Source organism: Macrobrachium nipponense, chromosome 23 (assembly GCF_015104395.2).
Source record: "Macrobrachium nipponense isolate FS-2020 chromosome 23, ASM1510439v2, whole genome shotgun sequence".
Classification (NCBI taxonomy): Eukaryota; Metazoa; Arthropoda; class Malacostraca; order Decapoda; family Palaemonidae; genus Macrobrachium; species Macrobrachium nipponense.
In genome coordinates this window covers 28,286,328-28,313,704 of record NC_061090.1, presented here as the reverse complement: position 1 = coordinate 28,313,704, position 27,377 = coordinate 28,286,328, and the positions used below count along the sequence as shown (strand labels likewise).

The following is a 27,377-nucleotide window of genomic DNA, read 5'->3' as shown; positions in this document are numbered from 1 at the left end:
TACTTTTGTGAAAATTTATGGATTTTTAAAACCAGTGCTAATACATAAACTTACTCCAACCACCACCACAACTCAAGTAACATTTTAAGTACAAAACAGGAACTAAAAGGACCTATATAAATAAAAATGCAGAATGCTAAAAGTATAAGAGATAAATATTCCTTTAAAACAAAATCAACACAGTACACAACAAACCTTTCAATTAACAAGACATAATAAACCACATACTAACATATAATACTCATGAGAAACTAACATTATCACAACCAATATATAAGAGTAAAATCAAGTGTGTACCTTTCATAACCCTAAAATCTATAAAATCTTTGAACTACAGCATGAAAATAATTAAAGTATTATTAAAGTTTTTATAAAACCGTACAAAAATACCAAACAGCTGATTACTTCATGGTCCCACAGACTTTAGGAATTCAGTAGGACATTTTTAATTCTATAAATTTTCTTACTAAAGTTAGCTCTACCGTCAAATCTACATACTGAGTGGTAACATATAGGAACCAGATGAAAAATAGGTAAAAAGAATTAAATATAGTAATAGCTTATCAAATGCAATACTTGTGTAAACAGAAAATGCATATCTTTGCAACACTACTCTTCACGAGATTCATAATCAATGTGACATTCAGATAGTCAACAATTTAATGGCTGCAAAAAAGGTTTTATTGTAAACATTAAACCGAATCCTTGTCTATACTCAGGGACTGGTTTCTTTGGTGGAGAAAATCAAATATCCAAGTATTGAAAAATAATGATCAATTTCACAGAAATGCTCACCAATCACTTATGTGACACTTGGGCATCTTATATTAGTATTTCTGGCATCTTACATACCATTCCCTTATATTTCCAACTTTGATTTTAGTTTCATTCAACTAAAAAATCTAAAAAAAATTGTTGGCTTTTGAAAATATTGAAAATAAATGGATGCCACTGCACAATATTTACTTTATCTTAAAATATTTACTATACACAATGTTCATTTATATCATGCACATTTTATTACAAGAGCATTACTTGGTATATAGAATATGTTGTTTTATTTCAAGATGATACTTTGCTGGGTGTGCACAGTTACTATATAACACGGTGGATGTTCTCACATTAAAATGATGAAAGATGCATAAGTAATTAGTTCTACATGCTATAATGGATATACTCTGAGTTCATGCATTACAAAAAAAGGAAAAGACAATATATACTAGACTGATATGTTTAAATTTGTAGACTTGATAGGTCAATGACAATAACATTAAATTAAGAAGTAGGTAATGTAGCAATAACAAAATTAATCTAACAAATGCATGCAGAAACCTTACTTTCCTAAGGTAGGTCATGTTATTCATAAAGCGCTTTCCTTAAATTAATTTTATGCTGACATAAATATTAAGCCACTTTGTGGGGAAGGTATACAAAATACCTAACACATACATCATATCAGATTGTGAATTACTGACCTCTGATATTAAAAATAAATGGAAAATAGTATGAAATGAAAACTTTGGATTTCATGGCTCAAAGACAATGAAATTCAATCAACAGTTATATATGTCATGCAATTAGATCATTAGTGTTAAATTCGAACCAAAATATCATCAATTATAAATACATAATACTGCATGCAGAATACTGGTTTTTTTAAAGCTCTAAAACATGATTTATCTCTGAGTCATTCTTCTAAATACTTAATCACAAATAAATATGCTTTTGCCGATGAATAATACAACACAAAACAACAACTCTGTGAAGACACTTAAACATGCAAAAGACTTTGTGAAAACTATGAAACAAATTTGTGAATAGGTAAGTTGCCATCAAAATATATGAAAATCAAATATATTAGATGCCTCTTCAAAATTATATTTCGCTAACCTCCTTCCTTTTCATTTTATTTAGGAGTATGTATGTCAGTTGAAACAGTATCACGAACATTCAAACTTTTTCTCTTTTCATGAGATCTAGACATCTGATTAAGCTACTTTGTAATAAGATTGGCTTCATAAATAAAATGTATCTCATGAAAGATAGCCTAAAATACAGGTACATTAACAACATTTGTGGAATCCTTTGTAAGTGTATGCAAGACTTGTTCATACCAGTCACAGAATCAACAAAAAACTGTTAAGAAAATGCACATCATTATTGGTACTATAATGATAAAGAATAGCTTTCTTTTGAGGGAACATGCAACTGTTTTTGTGAAGAAAGAGAAAATTATAATTGATATATATTGAGGACACAACTTCCCCTAGAAGTGTCTTGAAAAACCATTAAGCTTTTAAATGTTCAAGGAGAGGACTAGCTTCCTAAAAAATAAACACTAGTAAACTTTATAAAATGTTAAACTCCACCCAACATCTGTAAAATTCAGTAACAACATTAGATACCTGAAGTTATATTTCCCGAATATCAATAACAGCACCAAAAATTGCCTAAAAAATTCATCTTTATATTTTAGGCAAATCTGCGCTACAGTTGCTTTTGATGACTTTCCAATCATCTTCCATAAATTCTGATTTTAACTGAAAACTTCTGTTATCACTCTCGATGTCTATAGAGAGCTATTTGCTTTACAAGTAGATGACCACCACATAACTTTCAGTGAAAATTGATGAAAATTGATGAAACAATAAGAAAAACAGACGGAAAACCCTTTAAAATCCTTATGATACGAAACTGGGAGTAGATTAAGGCTTCCATTTGATTACCAAGAAATACCGATCACATGAAAAAAGACAGTTTCAAGGGGTACATACCCCCTTGACCCTGGGAACCTAGTCTGTAACAAAACAACAACCAGCTACTAAAAATCTCAAAGAGAGGGCTGATCACTTCAAGATGGAAAGTCAAACTACTGTACTGTTTAATCTCCAGGAAACTTCCAAGACTTGAAAGACTGGTTACCTGAGTTCTTGGCTTTGAATCTACTCTGATATCAACAACAATAGCAAAATACTTTTATCAAATACAGCACCTAACCTCAGCTTGCCACAAAGTTTGTGTCTAGGTCTGCTGAGTACAAATACAATTTAATATCCAAAACAATTTTAACATCAGTGATAGTTAGCTGGACAAGGATAAGTATGGTCTTTTGGTAACAATTCACAACTAACCTACTCCAATCTTAACAGTTCACTTTGTGGTTTAAACATACAAGCTTGCTTGAAAATGCGACAGTTTAACAACAGCTAGTGAGATTTCAATTCAGACACACAACACACCATTATCCCTAAGATTGCATAGTAACATTTTGGGAAAATTTGTGTACACATATCACAGATACACTATTCAGGTATTTAGCTCCCTCAATCGAGAGGAGACAACTAAAAATTTCTGCATGTAATCTGAGAGTAACTTTTTGCACCGGGTCCACATCTTACTCCCGGTCGCCCATCCCTAGGCAGAATCATTTATTATCTTTGGCATTCCTGTCTCACAGTCGAGCAAAGCAGCAGAATCGTCTAGTACGCATGGACCTCTACCTACCTTTGTGTGTATGATAAACTTCAACTGTCCACCTTGGCAATCTTCATCCAACAAAGACAGCAGCCCCTGTAAAATTACACACCATGATGAGTTAAAAACTTTAAGCAACTCTTCATCACTCCAGGTACTTTATATTTAATGAAGAAGAGGTAAACTCCAAAATGCTATAATACCATGAAAGCGACCACATGAACTGCATTGCATCTAAAGATTAACTGATTCTAACAAACATAATTCTTATTTTCAAACTCAGTAAAAAGAAAATATGGCTCAGAAAAATGGCAAAATAAGTCCTTAAAACAGCAATAGTGATGCCAGTGATTTCCAAATATCTTCATATATTGAAAAGCTCTATACAATTTCTTATATAAAAATAATCACATTCAATACTATTTCTGCCATAAAACACCAAATCATGGTTAGTTACTTCATCAAACAAATAATTTGAATCCACTATCCTTTTCATTAATTGTGTCTAACTACCAAAACCCAATTTCTACACACAGATTCTCACAGAGCAAAGGTTTAGATGAAACACTTGAAAAAATGGGAAGTCTGGCAGAAATGGCATCAGAGATGGAAGACTGGGAAGAACTTATTTCATGCCTGACAAAAAAACTGGCCAAATAAGGAACATTTGAGAGGAACCATATTTTAATTATGAAGACCTTCATGTTATACCAATACTTTAAACTTTTCATCAAAATTAACACACATTAAATATAGTAATAGTATTAGTAGAGTACAGTAGACCCTTGACTCACGAAACACAATCCGTTCCTAGACCTTGGTCGTGTTCCAAATTGTTCGTGACTCGGAGCTAATTTCCCCATAAGGTTTAATGGGAATAATATTAATTGGTCTCGACCCCTACGAACCCAATATATATTATGTATATTTTGCCTTATTTACACAGATAATGTAAAAGTCAGTGTAAAAAACCTTAATATATCTAATAATATAATTTAAAATGGTAAAACTAACACTATAAAAACGTTTGTAAAGTGAACACTTACTATGACTGGCGAGACTTCTGGCTTGACGGACAAGAGAAGAGGAGGGTGGTGGGTGGGGAGGAGGTTATGGGCGGAAGGAGACCCTCCCCCATCCAGGGTCGGGGAGATCTCGTTCCGGAGATTCAACTCTTCTAGGTTTTTTTTGGTGAACGTTTAATCACAAAACTTATCCAATGTCTGTTGCCTTTCCTTCCTTGCATAACTTTTCTGAAATGGCTCATTAAATTTTCATTGAGCATATTCACGATCCTGTTCGTAACAATTTTGTCGGATGATACAATTCAAGGAAGCACTGGACATCATTCCACTTTTCCAATGCGGGCTTTTATCACATCACTGCTGAACATCTGTAACTTCCTCCCCCAGCCTCCTCTTCGTCAGTTGATTGCTCCGAGCAAGTTGCTCCTGCTGCTCTTTGTGGAGTTGAACAAGTTCGTCCGCAGTCAAATCTTCTGAATGTTCAGCGACCAATTCTTCAACATCTTCGTCGTTGACTTGTAGACCCATACTGTTGCCCATGGACACAATTTCTGCACAATCTCTGCATCGAAGCCCTCAAGTCACGGACAGTTACGCACTGGGGCCAAAGTTTTCCGCCACGCAGAATTGAATGTGCGGTACGTAACTTCAGTCCATGCGTTATCAATGAGGGTTATGCAGTGAAAACATTAAAGTGCTTCTTCCAAAATTCTTTTAAGGTTAATTTTGTCTCTTCAGTTACACGGAAGCATCTGGAGAAGAGCGAACCTTCGTATATAATTTCTTAAAATTGCTAATGACTTGTTGGTCCATGGGCTGGAGAACAGAGGTCGTGTTGGGTGGAAGGAACTTGAACTGAATGAAGTCATGTTCACTGCAGTCAGCCAAGTACGAAGGGTGTGCCGGGGCATTATCCATGATCAGAGGCACGCAGGGGTAGCTGTTCTCTGTTAGGTACTGACTCACGGTCGGCGCAAACACTTCATCAATCCACTCCATATAAACAAGTTCCGTGTCACCCATGCTTTTGTATTGGCCCTCCACATTACAGGCAGTCTGGCCTTATTTACGTTGTGCTGCTTAAAGGCACGCGCGTTATTTGAATGGTAGACAAGTAGCGGCTTTAGTTTCAAGTCGCCACTTGCGGTTTGAGCATAACAACAAAAGGATAAGCCTATCCTTCATTGGCTTGTGGCCTGGGAGCGCCTTCTCTTCTTGGGTGATAAATGTCCTGTTGGGCATCTTCTTCCAGAAGAGGCCCGTTTCATCACAATTGAAAATCTGTTGAGCGACGTATCCTTCGGCCTCGACGAACTCGGCAAACTCAGTCACGAATGCCTCAGCAGCAGCCTTGTCTGCGCTAGCAGCTCACCATGCCTAATTACAGAGTGAATCCAGTTCTTTTCTTGAAGTTATCAAACCACCCTTTACTAGCCTTAAAATCATCTGGCGTGGCACTAGTATGGAAGGAGTTTCCTTCAGCAAACTCTGATAACACTTGCCGAGCTTTCTCGCAGATGATCGGCTCGTTTACACTATCACCTGCCATCTGTTTCTCATGTACCCACTTCAAAATTATTTTTTTTTTTTCTGCCTCTTCGAGGGTTTGCGATCTCATCTTGGTTAGTACTGTCACTCCTTCGCAACATTTGCTTCTTTAATGGCATCCTTGTTTTTTTCAAAATTGTCGAAATTGTCGACTTGGCCATCTTGTACTCACTTGCGATATCGGTCACGCGAACAACCACGTTCAAACTTTTCTATAATTTCTTTCTTTATTTCAATGGTTATCTTCCTCAGCACCCTCTTCTCACCATCACTCTTCACTTTCTACTTTCACCACCACTCTTCACTTCTTAGGGCCCACATTATGAAGAAAATCACAAGTTTTAGCGCAAAAAATGCTAAGCAAGAATTGACGAACGTCTTGTACACAATGAGATGAGACAAAGAGCGATGCGTGGGTGACGCCGTGCGTGGGCGGCTGGAGGATGGCTGTTCCATGGCAACTCAAACGCTCTCACGTGTGCTGGGCGATTCGCGCATTTTTTTCAAATGTTTGTGTCTAAAAATTAGTTTGTGAAACAAAGTGAATTGTTATTTTCCAGAAATTTCCAGCATTTTTCAAATGTTCATGTCTCAAAATTAGTTCATGACCCAAACAGCAATTTTATTTTCCGCATTTTTTTGTTCGTATCTCAAAGTTAGTTCGTAGGTCAAGGGTGAAATTTTATATAATTTGGTCAGGGATCGCATAGTTGGTCAGGGATCGAGTTGTACGTTGGGTCAATGCGTTCGTGAGTCAAGGGTCTACTGTATTTAACAATATCAAGACATGAGTTACATAATAATTAACCTTATATGTTTTAACAAAAAAAGGGGTTACCTAATGTCTTCTATACAACCTTTCCCAGGTTTGGCTACCAATTGCTCAATAAATGATCAACTGAATACATATAGCCATTTAACCCAAAACATTCCCAACTGAATTTGTCACTAACTGCAGTTATTCTGATAAGCATTGTCAACACAGATGCCTTACATTTAAATGTTCATGTGTATAGTAACCTTAGCTATTTTGTATAGGCATTTCTTCTTAAGAAAAAATAACTAAATGCAAGTCTGTGAAGACATGACAATAATGACATCTGTAAAGTTACCTTAAAAATAGTAATGGTTCTAAGGTACTAATAAATATGATATTGTTATTTTACAATAAAGTTTTGTACATACTTACCTGGCAGATATAGACTAGCTTACGTCTCTGACTTCACGACAGAATTCAAAACTCGCGGCAAATGCGACAGGTAGGTCAGGATGATCTACCCCACCCCACCCGCCGCTGGGTGGCAGGTGTATGAACAATCCTCCTTTAAGTCATAATTTTTTCTTCCACCTGTCTCCTGATGGGAGGCTGGGAGGGCCATCAATCGTATATATCTGCCAGGTAAGTATGTACAAAACTTTATGTAAAATAACAATATCATTTTTGTACATGAACTTTCCTGCCAGATATATACTTAGCTGATTGACACCCTTGGTGGAGGGAAAAAGACAGAGCTAACAAGGAAAAAGGGGAAACAACATCTGTTGTAGGATACTAACAAACCTTGGTTCTTACCTGATAAGGCTGAAGACTTCTAGTTACTGTCTATTAGTCTGCAAAGCCTGAAGAGCTACAGCGAGGGCGTGACCTACAGCTGAAAGACTCTTTGGGTCTACCGAAGGGATTTGATATCCACTTACTCAGTAGAATCCAAGTCGGATCATGTCAATGGGGATTCGCCCTCTTAAATGACAGAGCCTGACCACTACCAATGCAGGGAGCTCTAGCACAAACAGATCACCTAACCATTCTAATGTTAGCAATACGAATAGAAAGAGATGCCTACCCGCATCCTCTTTCAAACAACCATAAAAACACAACACAAACAATAGGGGAAAAAAATTTACAAAGGATATGCTTCAGCTCCCTGCCCCAGCACCGAATCCGCCGATACATACGGGCCTAACGCGAAGCACTTCTCGTAAGTAATCTTGACGTCTCTAAGGTAGTGGTTCGCGAATACTGAATTGCATCTCCAGAATGTTGCTTTCATCAGATTCTGGAGTGGGACATATTCTTGTTGAAAGCCAAGGACGTCGCAATGGCTCTTACCTCGTGAGCCTTGACTTTCAAAAGCTTGAAGTGATCCTCACCGCAAGCCAAATGTGCTTCCTTCACGAGGATTCTAATAAAGAAGGACAAAGCATTTTTAGACAATGGTCTACTGGGATCCTTTACAGAGCACAAAGTCTGTCCTTAATGCCCTTAAGAGACTTCTTCCGCTGGAGGTAGTATCTTAAAGTCCTCACAGGGCAAAGAGTTCTTTCTGGCTCTTCCCCTACCAGGGGAGCTAAGCCTGGAACCTCAAAACTCTTGGCCAAGGATTTGAGGGGTTCTCGTTCTTTTAGCTAGAAAAGAAGGAAGGAAGGAACAAATCACGGAATCTCCTTTGAAACCTACCCTTCCTTCTAGAGCATGAAGCTCACTAACTCTTTTTGGCAGATGCTAAAGCCAAAAGAAAAACAAAGCCTTCTTCGTAAGATCCTTGAAAGAAGATGACTTGGGGGAGGGTCGAACTTCGAGGACCTCAGGAAACGAAGAACACATCCAGGTTCCAGCTCGGAATTTGAGACGAGGGTTTCTTGCAAGTTTCAAAGATCTTAGCAGATCATGTAGATCTGTGTTGGAGATATCTAAATTCCTGTGCCTAAACACAGCTGCTAACATGCTCCGATATCCTTTGATGGTCGAAACTGCAAGACCGCATTTTTCCCTGAGAAAAACCAGGAAATCTGCGATTTGGGTCACAGAGGTACTGGAAGAGGAAAGCTTCTGGTTTCTGCACCAACGGCGAAAGACGTCCCACTTCGACTGGTAGACACTAAGGGTAAGGGTAGAGGGCCTTCTAGCTGATGCGATAGCCTTCGCTGCCTTAGCTGAAAACCCCTTCGCTCTGACAAGACTTTTGACAGTCGAAAGCCAGTCAGATTGAGAGCGGGGAGGTTTCTGTGATACCTGTCGAAGTGGGGTTGTCTGAGCAGATCTACTCTTTGTGGAAGAGCTCTTGGAAAGTCCACCAGCCATTCCAGTACCTCGTGAACCAATCTTGGGCCGGCCAGAATGGAGCTACCAGCGTCATCCTTGTCGCTTCCGAGGCCGCAAACTTTCTGAGTGTTTGACTCAGAATCTTGAATGGAGGGAAAAGCATAGACGTCCCAAGACCTCTCCAGTCTAGAAGGAAAGCATCGACTGACACTGCTCCTGGGTCCGAGATCGGGGAGCAGTAGAGGTCTATTCTCTTGTTCTTTGCTGTCGCAAAAAGGTCGATATGAGGTCTGCCCCGCCCCATAACCTCCACAGGTCCTGGCAAACTTCTGAGTGCAGAGTCCACTCCGAGGGGAGCACTTGATTCCTCCTGCGCAGGAGAATCGGCTCTGACATTCCTTTCTCCCTGTACGAACCTGGTGAGGAGAACGATCTTCCTTGCCTGAGACCACAACAGCAAGTCCTTCGCTGTTTCGTACAGGGAGAAAGAGTGTGTCCCCCCCTGCTTTCTTATGTAAGCCAAGGCTGTGGTGTTGTCCGAGTTGACCTGAACTATAGCATTTCGGACGTGGGGCTCGAAGGCTTTTAACGCCAAACCAAACACTGCCATAACTCTTTGTTGTTGATGTGCCAGGACACCTGTTCCCCTCACAGGTGCCTGACACTTCTCTTGACCCTAGGGTTCGCACCCCAACCCGTCTCCGACGCGTCGGAAAACAATACTTGGTTCGGGTTTGGCATGTACAGAGACAGACCTTCTGCAAATCGGAGAGGATCTGTCCACCACCGAAGGTCCCTCTTGATTCCTTTTGATATCCTGAAGGAGAATTCCAGGTCTAGAGAGAGACACCTCCAGTTCCGGTAAAGGAAGAATTGGAGGAGGTCTGAGATGCAACCTTCCTAGAGAAACGAATTGCTCCAGCGAGGAAAGTGTCCCCAACAGACTCATCCACTCCCTCGCTGTGGCATGGCATCTTTCTCTAGGAAGGTCGTTAGTTTCTCTTGGCAACGAGCAATCCTCTCTGGTGACGGATATGCCCGAAAATCCGGAGAAACCATCGAATCCCCAGATATATCAGCTCTTGACTGGGGATTAAATTGTGACTTCTGGAAGTTCACCAGAAGCCCCAACGAACTTGCTAAAGTCAGTGTCTTTTGTAGGTCCTCCAGACATCTTTCTTGTGAGCTTGCTCTGATCAGCCAATCGTTCTAGATAGAGAGACAGCCTCCCACTCCCTCCAAATGTAGCCACTGCGCTACATTCTCATTAAACCCGTGAAAACTTGAGGGGCTGTCGATAAGGCCGAAGCACAAGGCCCTGAATTGGAAGATCTTCCCTCCCATCATGAATCTCAGAAACTTCCGTGAAGAAGGATGGATAGGCACATGGAAGTACGCGTCCTGAAGATCTAGGGACACCATCCCAGTCCCCACCGGACGAAGAGCCGCCAAACACTGAAGAAGTTGTCTCCATGGCAAACTTCCTTTTTTCTACGAAGACATTCAGGGCCGAATTACATACCAGAAAAACCGGTCTCCATCCTCCTGAGCTCTTGGGAACTAGGAACAGTCTGTTGTAAAAACCCGCAGAATGAGGATCTTTCACTAGTTCTATCGCCTCCTTCTCCAGCATAAGATATACTGCTAGAGAGAGGGCTTGATTCATGATGGGGTCCTTGTACTTGGCTACCAACTCCCTCGGAGTCGTCGTCAACGGAGGTCTTGATAAGAAGGGAATGAGGTAGCCTTTGCGGACAATCGAGAGTGACCAGTTGTCCGCCCCTTTCCCCTTGGTTTCTGGGCCCAGCGTCGGCAAACTTCAGAAGTCTGGCACCCACTGATGTCTGGAGAACTTGAATCCTACTTCTTCCCTCTGATGGATCTAGAGAAGGTCTTCCCTCGTTTAGTGGGTCTAGATCCTCTAGAGGAAGAAGCTCTGGCAGGAGGGACTCCTCCCGAAAGGATCCTGATAACTGGAGTCTCTCTCTTGGTTTTAGCTTGGAAAGAAGAGTGAGGCTTCCTGGTAGACTGGGCTAGCATGTCCTGTGTAGCCTTAGCTGAAAGGGCACAAGAAACATCCTGAACGATCTTCTTAGGGAAGAGTTGAGGAGAGAGCTGAGAATACAGGTTAGAGAGGCTCTCTGAGGCATGCGATACTGATTTCGTCAGGAAACGAACAGTACACAGATCTCTTCTTGATCACTCCCGCTCCGAAAAGTGAAGCTACTTCACTCGATCCATCCCTCACTGCCTTGTCCATACACGTGAGAACACGATAAGATCCCTCAGGAGAAATGGAATCGGGGGTCTGCGTCTTCTTTGGCCAAAACGCCCAAAAAGACCAGTCTAGGAAGTTAAACACCTCCAGGACTCGGAACATTCCCTTCAACAGGTGGTCAAGCTCAGTTCATCCCCCATGTCGTCTTAGCAGACCATGGGGAGGGCAGAGCGTCGAGAGGGAATTCACCAGTGAAGAGAAGTCCGAGGTCGGCCAAGGATGGAAGAACGAGGCCCAAGGGTTCTCCCGATTCATACCAGAATCCTAGTTTCCCAGTAAGCTTAGAAGGAGGGAAAGAGAACACCGTCTTCCCTTTCTCTTCCTTCGAAAGAAGCCACTCACCAAAAACCTCCTAAGAGCCTTCTTCATAGAGATTGCAGGCTTCATCCTGACACAGGATGAAACCTTCGAAGTTTTCGAAGTCGAAAATAACGAAAGAGATGGGAGGGCGGGGCGACAGAGAAAGGGCGTCTCCAAATTCCTGAAGCACAGGTCCGTCAAACGCTTGTATGAAGAAACGGAGGAATCTTTAGGAATTTCTTCTTCCGAGGGATCCTGTTCTTCTTACGCCGAAGATCCTTCACGATCCTTACGATGAAAGGCTGTCTTGTCCTCAGCCGAGAGTCATCCTTGGAAGAACGTCTGGAAGAACTTGACATCTAACCGGGGAAGTTATAACTTCCGTTGAGCTTCTGCCTGAAAACTCCTTCTTGTCAGGTTGAGGGCGTATTCTAGGCTCTTGGCGCCTAACGAACGCAGGGCGAAAATCTGGCGAAGAGCGCCTATCAGGCGAAGAGCGCCTATTAGGCGAAGAGCGCCTATTAGGCGAAGAGCGCCTATTAGGCGAAAAGCGTCTATCAGGCTCCTGGCGCCTGTCTAAAGGGAAAGAGAGCGGCTGCCTGGCGAAGAGCGGCCTGTCATGCGGGGGGAAGCGATTATCAGGCTCTTGGCGCCTGCTGCGAGGAGAGCGAATCTCTGGCGACGAGCGGCCTACCAGGCGAGAAGCTTCTGACAGATTCCCGGCGCCTAACTCGAGGAGAGCGAAAATCGGGAGAAGAGCGCCTAGGAAGGAGAAGAGCGCCTACCAGGCTCTTGGTGCCTGCTAAGCGAAGGGGGCGGCTGACAGGAGAAGAGCGCCTGTCTACCAAAGGGCGTCTGGTCACAGGAGAGCGAAAGCCTGAAGGAGAGCGGCTACCATGAGAAAAATGCCTACCAGGCTCCTGGCGTCTGCCAGCGGGAGAGATCCTGTCTCGAGACGAGCGCCTGTCAGGAGAGGCTCGTCTACGGAAGCATGCCCCTTGTCCGACGGAGAAACGATGTCCGCAGGAGAGCGCTGTCCTTTGAAGAGCGCCTCGTACTACGATCCATCCCTGGAGAGAGGGCGGTTACTGAACGAATAGCGTAAGCCTGGAGAAGAGCGCCTGGACTTCTTTACCGGGAGCGAGACGTCCTTCCTACGACCAGAAGTCACAATCAAGGAGTCAGCCAGAGCCGTAATCTGCGCCTGCAGACTAGCCAACACACGTGTAGGAGACTTAACAAAGTCCTTCACGGGAGACGCAGCTCGATCCTTACTAGGAGAGCGAAACTCCAAAGAAATCCTCGGTTTCTTCACATCCAATCCAGGATCTTCCGAAAAAAACTTCAGGGCTGGAGGGGAGAGCGGAAGAAGCCTGCCAGGCTCTCTTCGACGGCCGAGAAGCTTCCGAGGAGCTCCAACCACGTTTGGGCGAGAGGAGGAAGGCGAAGACGAGAAGCATGCCGTAAGACTTCTCTCTTGGCGCGATCCAAGGTAGCCTGGGATCGAACATCAGGCGCTACCGAGGGACGCCTGACCGGTGGGGGTTCTCCCTCCCAACCTTCCTGCGGCTTTCGACTTTTCCTCCTCCACTGGGTCTGGGAGTCTGGAAGAGGTCTAGGCCTAGAAGCATTAGGGAGCCGATCAGACGCACCCTCCACTGCACTGGGATCACTGCAACAAATTGCTATCACTTACCTTCTAGCACTTTAATTTTCAGCTCCATGCTGCGAATAGTGGCTCTCATAGTGTCCAACTCCGAAGGCGCATCTTCGGGTTCGGTGCAGGAAGCAGGGGCTGAAACTGGTAAAGGCGCTACGTCTACAACAGGGTTATCAACTTCAAACTCGCTAGCGCGAGACCTACTAGAACTCCTAGATGAAGCTTTCCTAACCTTGTCCTTCTCAAGCTTTCTTACATAAGAAGAAAGTGCCTTCCATTCTTCTTCATTCAAATTACCACATTCATTACAAGGGTTAATAAATGAGCAGTCATTCCCCTACACCTCATGCATACTGTGTGAGGGTCTACCGCAGCTTTCGGTAGCCTCACCTTACAATCGCTAACAGAACAAACTCTGAACATAGTTTGATTTCTTATTTCTAAATCAGACATAATGAAATTCCAAGAATAATCAAAAGAATAATCCAAAACCGGTCCACAAATCGCAAATGCCAAGCCAAGGAGCAGGTACTTCACCAAAAGTCCGATGAAACAATCCAGGGCGAAAAACGAGTAATAATCCAAAATCGAGAGGTATCGACAACAGATGTAGTCGACACCGGCGACAGAAAAATTATGACTGGAAAGGGGGATTGGTTCATACACCCTGCCACCCAGCGGCGGGTGGGGTAGATCACCTGACCTACCTGTCGCATTTGCCGCGAGTTTTGAATTCTGTCGTGACGTCAGAGACGTAAGCTAAGTATATATCTGGCAGGAAAGTTCATGTACAAAATACAATTGTAAGGATCATTCAATGAAAGAATTATGAACAGTATTGTATTATGAATAAAAAAACTTGGAGAGGTGAAAGGTAAGTGTACAAGAACATGAAATAAACTCTATTTCTTAAAATTCAGACACATACAGAACCTAAAGCAAACTATCCCAATCCCAATGGAAATGAGTAATAAAAAAGTAGACAGAAAATGTGTGGTCCTAAAGCTGAAGTAAGTGACAGGATCATCTCTACAGGAATCAAAAGGGCAAGATTGTTTTGCTAAAGATAGTATCGGTACTTCAATGTATAAATTTATAAAGGACGATTAAGCATGATGCAACAAGCCTTCAAAAATATACATACTTGTGACAAGGGCATGGTCTCAGTCTGGTGGCCCCTGACGTAATCACTCATATTTTGAGATGAGCTTGGTGGAAATGCATGAAGCAGGAGGGTCATGAATTCATCAATAACAATGCCAGGTACAAATAAACAAGCATTGGGACCTGCGTCAAAAGTATAGCATACCTGGAAGATTAAAACAATTTAAAAACAATTAATAATAAGCCACATTTCTCATTTACAGTACTGTACAGTAAACCTGTTTGCAATAAATCAATTTTAGACCTATAAGTGCAATAAGAAAAAACCTCCAAATAAAATTTGACACATGATGAACCATCAAAAACTTGTTCCCTTACAGATAATCTAGCCTAAAAATAAATTCTGCTTTAAATGAACAGGGAAACAGTAACCAATAAACAATGGGCTATAAAAATAGTAAGTCAATACTGTACTTCTATGGAAGTTCCCAGGTCCAGCAACCAAGCAAGAAGCATACAACTTGTGTAGATTTATAAAAATTACTACAGTTCAGTATCTACCAATTGGCCAAAGATATATGTATCAGTTTTAAGTTGGAACTAATTTGCATGGCACGTTCTACGATTATGTATAAGAGTACAGTATAAACATTCACACAAATTCAGCATTGTCCAAAAAGGAATGTCTAATGGTGTGAATATTATTTCCAAAAATTTTTTTTTTTGCACTAGAAATTTATGATAAAAATCAAAATATCACCCAGTTGTCAATGGCTCCATTTATCTAGTTTTAAAGGGTCTATATGATGTTTAGTGTCAAAAGAAATACTGTAAAGCTGTACTTACTTTCTGACTGAGATTACTCTGTGACTCCTTCACATCATTGTACTGATGAACAAGACTTGCGACTAAATGAGAAGTATCATTCATGTAAACACAAGGAGGGAATGTGTCTTGACAAACTGCATGCATCTCGTTGCTATCAGCCATTGTCAGATCACAAAAACTGGACCAATCTTTCTCCTTGATTGCCTGTAAAAAATGCAACTGCATTAATATCATAAGAACGTAAATTTTATGCATTAACATAGCAATGTACTCACAGCAATAATCAAAGAAACCTCCTTTGCTTTAACTGTGTTTACCTAGGTGAGTGAAGCCCCTCATATTGAGGAAGTTCTTCCAGACTCAATCACTAGTTAAACATTTACTATCACCTTTTCTTTTGTCATTTGCTCTTTTGGCTGCCCAATTTCCTTTATGACATGCTTCAATTTACTACACTCATTTCAGAAGAAATAATTTCATTCATCCCCATAAAAGATTAGTGAAAAACTACAAATAATATATGATACATACAGTACTAATAAGGTACGGTATAGTAGAGCTAATATCAATCACGACAGAGCAGCAGTAAACAAGATTTAAGCAATATCATGATGTCAACAATTGACTACATCAACAATTGACTACATCTTGCAGAATCTTTTTCACAATAAATGCGACCAGAAATTTTGCTTAGTAGTCTTGTTAAAATACTTTCTACAAATTATAATCATATATAGTTACTTCGACACATCCATATTCTATGGCCAAGATAGCAGATTCTCTAAGGATTCTTCCAGGGATATATGTAAATGAGGTAAAAATTGCAGCATGCAATAGTAGAGAAATTGGGCAGCCAAGTAAAATGAAAGTACAGGATGGAAAATGATGCACCTAGGGATTAAAGGAAAACTGCAACATTCCAAAAGGAACTTTTACATATTTATGGAAGGTGCCTCTGGGATTGCAAAATGCAAAGATTAAACAACCTTTGGGAAAATGGTACAAACATCTACATACTCATTAGGTTTAGGACGACCAACTGAGAGAAAAATTGCCTTTATGATACGTCTTGCTAAACAGACACCTGATTAAGATCTCCTGCATAATCTATGGGTGAACTCTGCCACAAAAGAGGAATCCTATCTCTGAATGAAACTGCCTACCATGAAATGAAAATCTCAACAGCCAAAGAAAGATTTCTGTTACGAACCCCGAGGAGGTCCGCTCCAAGTTCGATATGAAAATAAACAAAAAGAATTCAAGACCAACAGTTGAAACTGGGGATACGAATATAGAAAGATACACAAACACAACAAAGGTATATTTACAAGCTTACTAACATAGATAAATGCAGAATGGTTTCTCCTATTTACATACCACAAGTAAAATCTTACAATGCGTGAACTGGGGAAGACAGTGAGGTAATGTGGATACTTGTTGGCCAGTTTTGCGCTGTCGGCGATCTATGCTCGAAGCGGTGGCTTCACAAAAGGAGAACTGTAATTGCAGACATCTTCTTGACTCTGTATTGCAGAAAACAATGTCTTCTCTTCAAACTTGAAGGGCAGGAACTCCTCAAAACCTCTTGTAAAACTTTTCTTCTCTGAAGTCTTGCTCTATGTCGAAATGCCTCGGCCGTCCACTCCAACTGGACGACTTGACCAGAATTCGACCGAATTCTTGAGTGCCTTTTCCTCTCTGATCCTTCGCCTGTTCCTTCTTCTCTTATCACTCTCTGATGATCTCTGATCTCTGCTGCTGAGCTCTCACTGATGAACTGATCTGTGACTCTTACTGATGATCTCTCTCTTCTCCTAATTCGTCAGTTGTATTTATAAGGCATTCTGGGGGCGGGGCTTACCAGCGAACGTCACAGACTCCCGAGACGACGGGAACGACTTAGAAGAATCTAGACGAAGTATTGCATCAGAAATCGCGGCGTTCCTCACGTCACGTCGGCGCCTATCAAGTTCCACAACACTCCTGCCGGTTCTAGAACCATCATGAGAACAGGAGCCTCCAACACACGCCCGAAAGCCTCCGTGCGGCAGAACTTCTCATATGCGTTTTCCTTTCCTTTAACTCGTAATTCTTTGCTATGAGGCGCTTACCATGACACGTCCCCCCCAAAAAAAGAAAAAAATTAAATCAACTGATTTTATTTTTTTCTAAAGAGAAACAAGAATTATACAGCAGGGGAACAATTCTGCATAAAGCTTTAACACTTCTTCATTTACTCAACCACTCGTGCCAAAACAGAAAACGGTCATTAGGCTACTCATTCTGGAAAAATGTCCAGAGGCTATTAGCTATTACATTATCCTTTCCTCTTTTTCGTTTTCTGAACTCTAATTAAGACTTTGAAATGCTAAAACACCTCGTGCGTTTTCTCAAAACTAATTTCTCTCAGTAACACCGTTACACGGGCGGAGGCCGCGGCACGGGGTGTTCTTTATAATTCTGAAGCAAGTTTACATGCATCCACTTTGCTCTACTTCTGCCCATATCAATTACATAATGTATATTTCCCCTCTTCTCTAACACTGAAAAAGGACCTTCGAACTTATAAGGTAAAGCGGAACCTTCTTTCTGGACTAGTACTAAAACTTCATCTCTTACACAGAAATTTGTCTCTTTCGCTCTAAGATCATGTTTCCGTTTAGTCTCCCCTTGACTCCCGTTCTCCTTCGCTAGTTGCCAAACATCTCTTAAATTGTTTTTATAATATTCTAGATTAGTTGTGTAATCTTCTCTACCCTTACTTCTAGGCAAAGGTCCGACCATATTGATAAATACATTCTCAAAAGATTTGCCTGCTGAAGGAATATTACACAACGGAACTCTGGGAATTACTTGATTCGGTTTCCCAGCAATTTGGCATTCATGACAGCTTAAAACATACCTCTTTATATCATTTTTCATTTTAGGCCAAAAGTACGCCCTACTAATACGTACACCTGAAAGTTTTATTTACTCCTAAATGTCCTTGCTCATCATGTGCTAACTTCAAAACTAACTCACGAAGCTTCCTAGGAACCACCACTTGTTCGGTGATTTCCCCTTTACTACCTGACTTAGGACGAACATAACGACACAAAACTTCGTCCTTTACACATAAAGTTTCCTTACACACATCATCGAGATCATCATTCAACTCACATTAAAAAATTTGGGTTAGTGTCTCATCCTCTCTCTGAAACTTGACTAGCTCATCCTTATTCACCAGGTTAGTAGTGCCTAATTCATCACCGTAACTAGTACTAGATACCGGTACATTTACTACGTTACCCTCGACAGCTACACCTTCCCCTTGGCTATCACTATCAACATCGATAGAGTCCGGTCTCTCGGCCACGCTCATGCCAAGATCAACCTTGCCACCTCTATCACACTCGTTCAAATCCACGAACTCACTCTCGTTCAAATCCACGAACTCACTCTCGTTCGAATCCACGAACTTACTCTCGTTCGAATCCACGAACTTACTCTCCTTCGAATCCACGAACTCACTCTCGTTCGAATCCACGAACAAATTATGACCGTAGTCTATGTCTGTATCTAAACCTGACCTAGTTACTACCATTTCAGGCACTGGAATATCCCTCACAACAGGATTCACATTCTTGGATAAAGTTAAGTCATTACCGACAATAATGTCAACGCCATCAACGGGCAAACTGTCAACAACTGCAAGTTTCACTTCTCCTGACACTACCTGACTTTCTAAATTCAACTTCAACAAAGGACAAAGAACACAAGTGTTAGGAAATCAACCAAACATGATTTCTGCCCTGTCTGGCACACTCTCTCCCCTAATCAGTGAGACAGCAGCTCCTGTGTCTCGAAGCAAGACCACTGCCCTTGAAAGTCTTCAAAAATAAGAGAAAAAAGACCAGATGAAGAATAAATTGATCCAATAAACATGACACTGTGGTTCACGACTCTCATACTAATGGGATGTGAATTTGAACCAAGTAAACTTGACTTGAAATGTAAACTCAAATTGTGTAAACTGGACATGAAATGGGAACTCAGATGAGAGTGAACACGGAGACTTCTTCCCAGCTTTATCACTATTCGGGGTCACCGTTTTTAATAAGTCTCTTCCATCTACCTCTGTCCTGTGTCAATTCCTCCCGTACTCCCTTCTCCCTCATATCATTTCTAATGCAATCTCTCCACCTGGTCTTAGGTCTTCCTCTCCTTCGTGTTCCATCCACCTCCACGTCCATCATTTCTCTTGCCATGTGTTGCTCTTCTCTTCTCATCAGGTGCCCATACCATCTTAACCTTGCCTCTTGCACTTTCTTTGATGCTTCAGTGACCTTTACTGTACCCCTAATATGTTCATTTCTAACCCTGTCCTTTTCGGTTACTCCACTCATCCACCTAAGCATCCTCATCTCGGTTACGTCCAACTTTCTGCCCTCGGTTTCCTTTAGTGGTGCTACTTCCAATCCATTTGCTATTACTGGTCTGACCACTGCCTTGTGCACTCTGCCCTTTAATCTTATAGGGACTTTCCTATCACATATGACACCAGAAACCTTCCTCCAGTTGTTCTAACCACACTGAATCCGGTTGTTAATTTCCTCTTCCATGTTCCCTTCATTGTCAATCACTGAGCCAAGGTACTTGAATTTATGGACCCTTTTGATGTTTCCTCCGCCTAATTTGATTGTTGTTTGCTGGTGCGCATCCAATTCAGTTGTCATATATTCTGTCTTTTTCCTGCTTATCCTTAAACCTCTACTCTCCAAGGCATATCTCCATCTTTCAAGCTTCTCCTCCAGTTCTTCTCTGTTCTCAACTACCAAGACTATGTCATCTGCAAAGGCAGACACCATGGTGGCTCCTCCCTGACATCCTCTGTTAACACATCCAAGACGATGTTAAACAGAAGTGGGCTCAGAGCGGATCGCTAATGTAGCCTGACTCCAACTTCGACATTTTCTCTTCTTCTATCTGTAGATCTAACGTTGGTCTTTACATTTCTATACATCTCCCTGATCATTTTGACATACTTCTCCATCACTCCTCTCTCCCTGAGACATCTCCATATTTCCAGATGTGGTACTCTGTCATATGCCTTCTCAAGGTCTATAAAGGCCATATGCAAGACCTTTTGCTTCTCTCTGTACTTTTCCATAATTTGTCTCAGTGCAAAAATACCATCCACAGTACTGAGCCCCTTCACGAATCCTAGTTGCTATCTACCGATGAAAATTTGTTGCTGTAATCTTTCATCCATAATTCTTTCAAATTCCTTCAGTGTTTGTGACATGAACTTTATTCCTCAGTAGAGTGAACCCGGAGACTGAGGGACTAAAAATAAATGTGACTAGACAATGGATCAAAATGTAAAGTGCAAGCTTGCATGGGACCAAACATGATGGTGCAAACTCAGTGGGATATGAAACTAGAGGGTGTGAACTTGATAGTGAGTGAAATGTTCATAAACAGTCCCTGATACAAGTCACCATCTCAGTGTAATTTGTACAACACCATGTAGGCTCTATAAGTGGTTCTCTGCATAATTCCTGTGATTTTAGAAGCAATGCTTTTTTTCTTCTTTACATTTGCCACGTTCCTTTGGGTGACTGACTAACAAGTTGAACAACTTCTTCACATTTGTCCCCCAATTTTCACTGAAAATTAATAAGATGACACGTCAAACCAGTCCTTTTCGAATCAAATGTGACCCAGAAGTTTTAATTACATTAGTGGTGCTCTTTGGTAATTAAGTACATGGTCATTCAGTTGAGACTCACAACACCAGCCTTAGTAATGTAAAGAGTTTGAGATCTCATATTACTGAAAAAAATTCATACCTACCTCCATTATGGCATCTAAGCGTAATAATACAGATTCCTTTATCCGATGCTGCATCAAACGTGAGGTCTGGACAGTTCTCTTCATGCCCTCTGTGCTGCCTACTTTCTTACGGCCAGCATTTGCCTGTAAGAAAATATTTTTTAAGAATAAGGAAGAAACAAAACTTCAAGCTGGAAAAAGACTAACACATAAATAACAAGACAATATTCTCTGTGTTACTATCAGTTACAAATCAAAAATCTTCAAAGAACTGTGGAAATATTGTATTTTCTTACAACACATATGACAACCCTCAGATCTGGAAAATGGTCTGCAGGTGCAATAGGACGAGCCACTGAATCAGTGCCATCTTCTGAGTCTCCTTTGTGCCAACGAACAAGGCCTCCATATATGCTGCGACAGGCACTTCCTGAGCCTTGACGGGCCACAGAAGACAGATCCCCTTCAACTCCATAGACTTGTCCCAGAGCAAAGACTGAAAACGATATAAGAAAATCACAAAAAAAGAAAAAAAATCATACAGCTGATCAACAAATACTGGTGATAAAACTTACAGCAGTTAAATTGCCCCAACAATCCAAGTTCCTTTTCCACAGATACTTTCAAGTGCACAAAAGAATTTTAGCATTACTGTGGGATGGAATCAAAATTACAAAAATTTTGACAAAATTTCGCTTTACAAAGTGACTTCCTTCACTGAACATAAATATCAAACTCAAGCGATGTTTAAGGAGTACAGTAAAACCTTCTCAACTGCTATGTTAGGTAATCTTCCAATGAATAAAAAACTGTAGTTTAACCAAGTAACTTACCCAAACAAGCATAACCAGCAGCTGATGATGCCAGACCAGCAGCTGTGGGGAAGTTATTGACGGAACAGATATGGACATGCCAGCTCAGAAAATCTTCATCAGATCCTTCAAATTTCCGCTTAGAAGCTCTACGTCTCACTGGAACAGCAGAGATAAGTTTACCATACTATTTTGCAATAAAAAACAATATGTGTTCATAAAAGAATTAACAAATTTTTTATCAGAAATATGTTTTACATACCATACAAGCTAGACAACACCAAGTCGATGCTTTAACTACCATTCCTTATGGCAGATAATATAAACTGCAAATTTTAAGCTGGTCATCATCTGATGCGATAAGCAAAATTAATAAATACTGAGTGAAACTAGCAATTATATAACTACTTGATCTTCCAATAAGCAAGGACTCATGCAAGAAAAACCTCAACTGCTTACCTTCTTTCAGACAGTTTTGTACTCTTGGATTTTCCAAAGACTCTTCCCTGGAATACAAAAGCAACAAAAATTAATTATGTATAAGAACTTACATGCACAAATCTGCCAGTAAAAACACTTTCTAACATCCTTACTTTAAATGGTTTATAATTCAAGTGGCAATATATTCCATATATATTTCCATATACTGATTACTACAAAACATTAACAAACCTGAATCAATCATTCTGAGAATAACAGTCAAAACAACTGTTCACCAAAACATTTTCATAAGTCATGAGGTATTTTTTATTTTTTAAATGTACTTGGTATATTGCCAAATAAGCAAGAATTCTATTGTCTAAATTCATAAAATTTCAGAGCTCTGAATCTTCCTAATACAATGTGCACCTGTAACAAGTCTAATAATTTGGCAAATCTCTGTTGTTGTGGAAAGGTAAAGATCCAGTCAGAACTCAAAACAGCAGATGGGTGACTTTCAGACTTCTTTAAATTGTTTCCCTCAATGACAGGAATACATCTCTTCCTCTACACCCAGCTCACACCTACTCTAAAATGCATGACTTACATCAACTGCTGAGGGCTAAAAATGTCTAGCAATTTTCTCCTTCATAAAGAAAGGAAAGCCATTTTAGTGTAATAATTATTATCAGTGGAAGTCCTCTGGATGATGTGACTTTAGTGAGCATAATTTCACGATAGAAAACATTGGAAGGTGCAAATTTCTAGCAGTCTCCTTCCTTCACCTTTTATCTCTTTCCTTACAAAATTTACAACTGCACTTAAATCAACAAAGCCTAATAAACAGTTTATTTCTAATCATAGATTGCCAATAAATATACTGTGTTAACTTTAACTTGCATAATACCAAATATCAATCTATACTTACTTCCCATTTAACCAAAATTTGTCCTCAGTATATGTTGGTGATATGGATACTGTTGTGGTGGCACACATCTGATCTTGGCTGAGTGTGAAGCTAATGGAGTCATTCAAAGGTAAGATGAGTTTCTCGTCGCGTTTTCCCCCTAAAAAGTATACAACTTCCGTGTAATTTCTGACTAGATGTAAAGGACTACCAAATCAAAATAATGAGTCAGTTTTACTAAACTTCACATGACTTGAATTGCTAGGAGTAAACTTTAGTTGTTTTAGTCTACTTGAACAGCAGATCTCTTCAAATGATACTAAAGAGGTTTAGAAATATTTATACAAAAGTGATCATAAAGAAAAAAGTATGGTAGAAACAAGTCAAGTAGTTTTTCAGGTTATTTCCCCCTAATCAAAATATAATTCTTTTGTGCAAATTAACTGATTCAAGTCTAAATACAGGCTATAGGGATCTCATGAGGTAATTGTTAAAATACTTACAATATTTGATAACAGCAATATTGACAGGTGCAGTGCAGGTTACAGACCTCATGTTGAAATCGTAAGTTATTAGACCAGCTATCACCTGAAAAATTTAATATTATACAGTATATAATATATCACATATGAAAAGTTTTTAACATACAACACACAATTATTCTTGAGAAGGATGATCACATAAGCCAGAGGGAATTAAGATATTTGTAACCTAACCCTGGTATCCTATTAACAAATTAACAGAAATTATAAAAAAGGGCCAATGAGTTCCTGACTGAGTAAATTTCAACTAAAAGTTCTTTGAGAAAACCAAAGGTTTGGAAAACTGACAAATGTCAAGATGATGTTCAACATAAAGAGCTGTTAGACATGAACATATATATAGCCTGGCTCTACTGTGGTTCCCACTGTTGTTGTTAAAACTAAGTAGGGAGAAATGAAGAAAATATTTACATGACAAATGAATGTCATGTGTATCAAAGTCAAGTAAATAATTTTAAAAAATGTATTTTACAAGATAACCATAATTACTTACATAATTTCTATATTCATTTTTGTTACTTCGAAAACTACAATAACTTTTCTTCTATGTGATATCCATTAAAAATGTACATATAGTTACCAACACATCTGAAGGATGCAAAAATTATACTACTTCCTGTTCGCATTTATTATGGTTTAAATAACCGCTCTTGCATGTCTGCGGTAATATATGACTTCATGAATTTCAGGAGGGGAAGGTCGGACAGGGCCTGAAAGATCCCTGAAAATACCACAACCATCTCCAGTGCCCTAGAAGAATCCAGGTATAACCTAGCATCCTATTTTGTCTTTTAAAAACCAGTTTCCCACTGCGTCCCAAAATTGGAAGATGCAAGGGGGTACAATGGGTTAACAAAATATTTCTGCAGGAATCAAATATCAAAATCATTTGAAATATCAAAAAACTATTAAAAAATCACAATTCATTGCTAAACTCAAGACAACCAGAATTACCTTATTTGAAAAACTGCTTAACTTCCAAAATCACTTGGTGTACTAAGGTAGTTTGGGCTAAATACCATTTTCAAAATCTGCAAACCTCCAAATTGATGTTCATACTGAACACAGTTTTTCCCACACTCTGACACATCAAGATGCCCGCGATAGTAACAAAAAATACCATGAACCTTCCTAAGCTATTGAAAATATTTAAAATATCACCAAGTAATGCACAAACCTCAGTCATACATGGCAGTCCTATGTAAATGAAGCTAAGACCTGCCATAAATGGCAGTCCTATGTAAATGAAACTAATGTGTCTTTGAAATTTATGCCACCAACCTCACAAAAAATATCACAAAGCAAGCCGTTGGTCGATGTACCCAACTATATCTCAAAAACCAGGTTAGGTCACGTCGCCCTAAGTTAGGTTAGGAAAGTTAGACCTGTTCAGGTCAGGACACGACAAACTAGTAAGGTAAAATACAGAATGGCCGGCCTCTACCATAGCTGGACCACCTTCCCGACAATCGGAAATGATGGCCTTAATTTGTGACTTGGGAGAAAAAATTTATGGTTAATCTAAGTTAGCTAGATATGGCGGGTTACTTCGAGAGGAAAGTAGAGATCTCGAGGTGTTGCTCCAACAGATGCTGGCTCTGACTAATGTCTATCCTGGGTTACAGGACGTGTTAAAGTACTTTTTCGGGAAGGTGGTCGCGCTACGGTAGAGGCCAGGTGGCCATTCGGTATTTTACCCTAGTAGGCTACTTTAGGGGGTCCAGGGAGGCCATTGGCTATTGACTAATGTCTATCCTGGGTTACAGGACTTGTTAAAATACTTTTTCGAGAAGGTGGTTGCGCTACGGTAGAGGCCAGGTAGCCATTTAATATTTTACCCTACTATGCTACTTTGGGGGGTCCAGGGAGGGCAAAGCCCCCTTCCTCATTTCGCTAGGTCAGATCACGTCGCTCTACGTTACGTTACGAAAGTAAGGTTGGTTAGGTCAGGCCACGACAAACTAGGCTATGCTGTTAAGAAATTCTCACCCCTGCCGGAAACGAAGGCGCGAAGATAGAATATTTACCTACCTAGGAAAGCAAATATTATAAAATATTGTTTTCGTTTGAGCTGGGTAATTCTATGTTACTTTTACCTGGCCTTATGCCGCCACGGGCTCTTGCTCATACAGCAGCCAGTAATGATGAGGGCCACGTGAAGCAACTACCGGCAGGCTAGCCTGGACGAGTCTATTTAGCCTTGAGGCCTGGGCATGACTTAACGTAGGCTTAGAGCGATCTATGAATAACTACAACATGGAAAAATTCCCAAGACAACTTACCAATTTAATATTTCAGGTTCAGTTTATTGTCAGCTTTACGGAAGACCTAAAAGAAGCCTCAGCTCATCAAAGTACCTAGCTAGGTAGCTACCTCTAATTTTAGTGTAACAACACGAATAACACTTATAGGTATTAAGCCTCTAAATTGACTGACAGTGATATGGCAACGGTATCCGGTAGTTTGTAAGACACTGGGGTCCACTGGTCTTACGAGCACTATGCAAAACGCGTCTATTTTTAACCCCTACTTTAAATAGGAAATTGTTCCTCGCGGTTATTCACCCCAGGGGCCATTTGACAAGCACGCCTTCTTCATAAACGGAGGAGAAAAATACTTTGGCGACAAACAAAAGAGCATCGGATTAATTATCTTATCGCTTCATCTACAGCTCTAACTTTATTATCGAGCTCCTTACGTCACTATATCAGTTACTTATGATTTTCTAACCTACAAAAGAAAAAAGAAATTGGTCAGCAATGCTTCAGGAATAAACTAAATTCGCCATTGAAATACAGAGTGAAACTTTATTTCTTAAAATGGTAGGTAATATACTCCCAACTTTATCATCGAACTCCTTACATTAATGCATCTGTTACTTGTAATTTTCTACACCTACAGAAAACAAAATTGGTCAGCGATGCTTCAGGAATAAACTAAATTCGCCATTGAAATACAGAGTGGAACTTTATTTCTTATAATATATATGGTAGATAAACACTGATCAACAAGTGAAGTTCTACGCAATTTGAAAAACTTTCCATATATCAAAATCAGATGAATTCCCCAGAAGTTCAGGATTTCATCCTTTAGCACAAAACCTATCGAATTATTTGAACAGCTTGAATTCCGTATACAGAAACAAACATTATTAACGCAAGGTTATCTCGTTTGGTTTTGAGCTCTTTTGATATACCACGGAAATACCTTCTATCTTCATCAACATCATGATACTGTCGTTACCTGTTGCATTCTAGCTGTAAAATCTAGTTATGTTGTTTATTATGAGCAGCTCTGCTAATTGTATCCAGTGGCGTAACTAAGAGGGGGGCGGGAGGGGGTCGTGGCGCGGTCCGCCCCTGGTGACATGGTCCGGGGGTAGTGACACTGTGGCATCGTTTGAAAGTCTGGATTGACATAATTCTAGATTTTCTAGCATATCAGAGTATTCGGTTCTATCAAATCTCGTAGGGTTCTGTTGTACCTAAACCTGCTGTATTCATGAAAAAAATAATGAATGTTCCAGCAGGTTCTTCAAACAGCACTCATTAAAAACACAAGAGCGCTCTCAAGACTTACCGCGAGAAATCCATATCCTCTCATTGGCTGTATCAATACTATC

At 40.3% G+C, this 27,377-nt stretch overlaps 1 protein-coding gene across 2 annotated transcripts; it reads right to left on the bottom strand.

Moving 5' to 3' along the window:
- On the bottom strand, nt 1–27,377 carry LOC135199881 (diphosphomevalonate decarboxylase-like). Of its 2 annotated transcripts, none has more exons than XM_064228016.1 (10): nt 27,335–27,377; nt 23,717–23,801; nt 23,235–23,373; nt 22,346–22,392; nt 21,908–22,045; nt 21,371–21,570; nt 21,096–21,218; nt 15,279–15,464; nt 14,473–14,637; nt 1–3,570 (listed from the first exon to the last, which is right to left on the bottom strand). In XM_064228016.1, exons 1-10 carry the CDS (start codon nt 27,356–27,358, stop codon nt 3,415–3,417), a joined length of 1,263 nt encoding a protein of 420 aa, XP_064084086.1. In that variant the 5' UTR covers nt 27,359–27,377; the 3' UTR covers nt 1–3,414. The 2 variants fall into 2 exon arrangements, with proteins under 2 accessions (XP_064084086.1, XP_064084090.1); XM_064228020.1 differs by lacking the exon at nt 27,335–27,377 and adding an exon at nt 26,038–26,344.

Excerpts from the sequence above, each read along its gene's own strand:
- LOC135199881 (XM_064228016.1), bottom strand. The coding sequence starts at position 27,358 with ATGAGAGGATATGGATTTCTCGCG. Across the intron at positions 22,046-22,345 it reads ACAAAACTGTCTGAAAGAAG|TGAGACGTAGAGCTTCTAAG; the intron begins GTAAGCAGTTGA and ends CTGCTGTTCCAG. Across the intron at positions 21,571-21,907 it reads TGCTGGTTATGCTTGTTTGG|TCTTTGCTCTGGGACAAGTC; the intron begins GTAAGTTACTTG and ends TATCGTTTTCAG.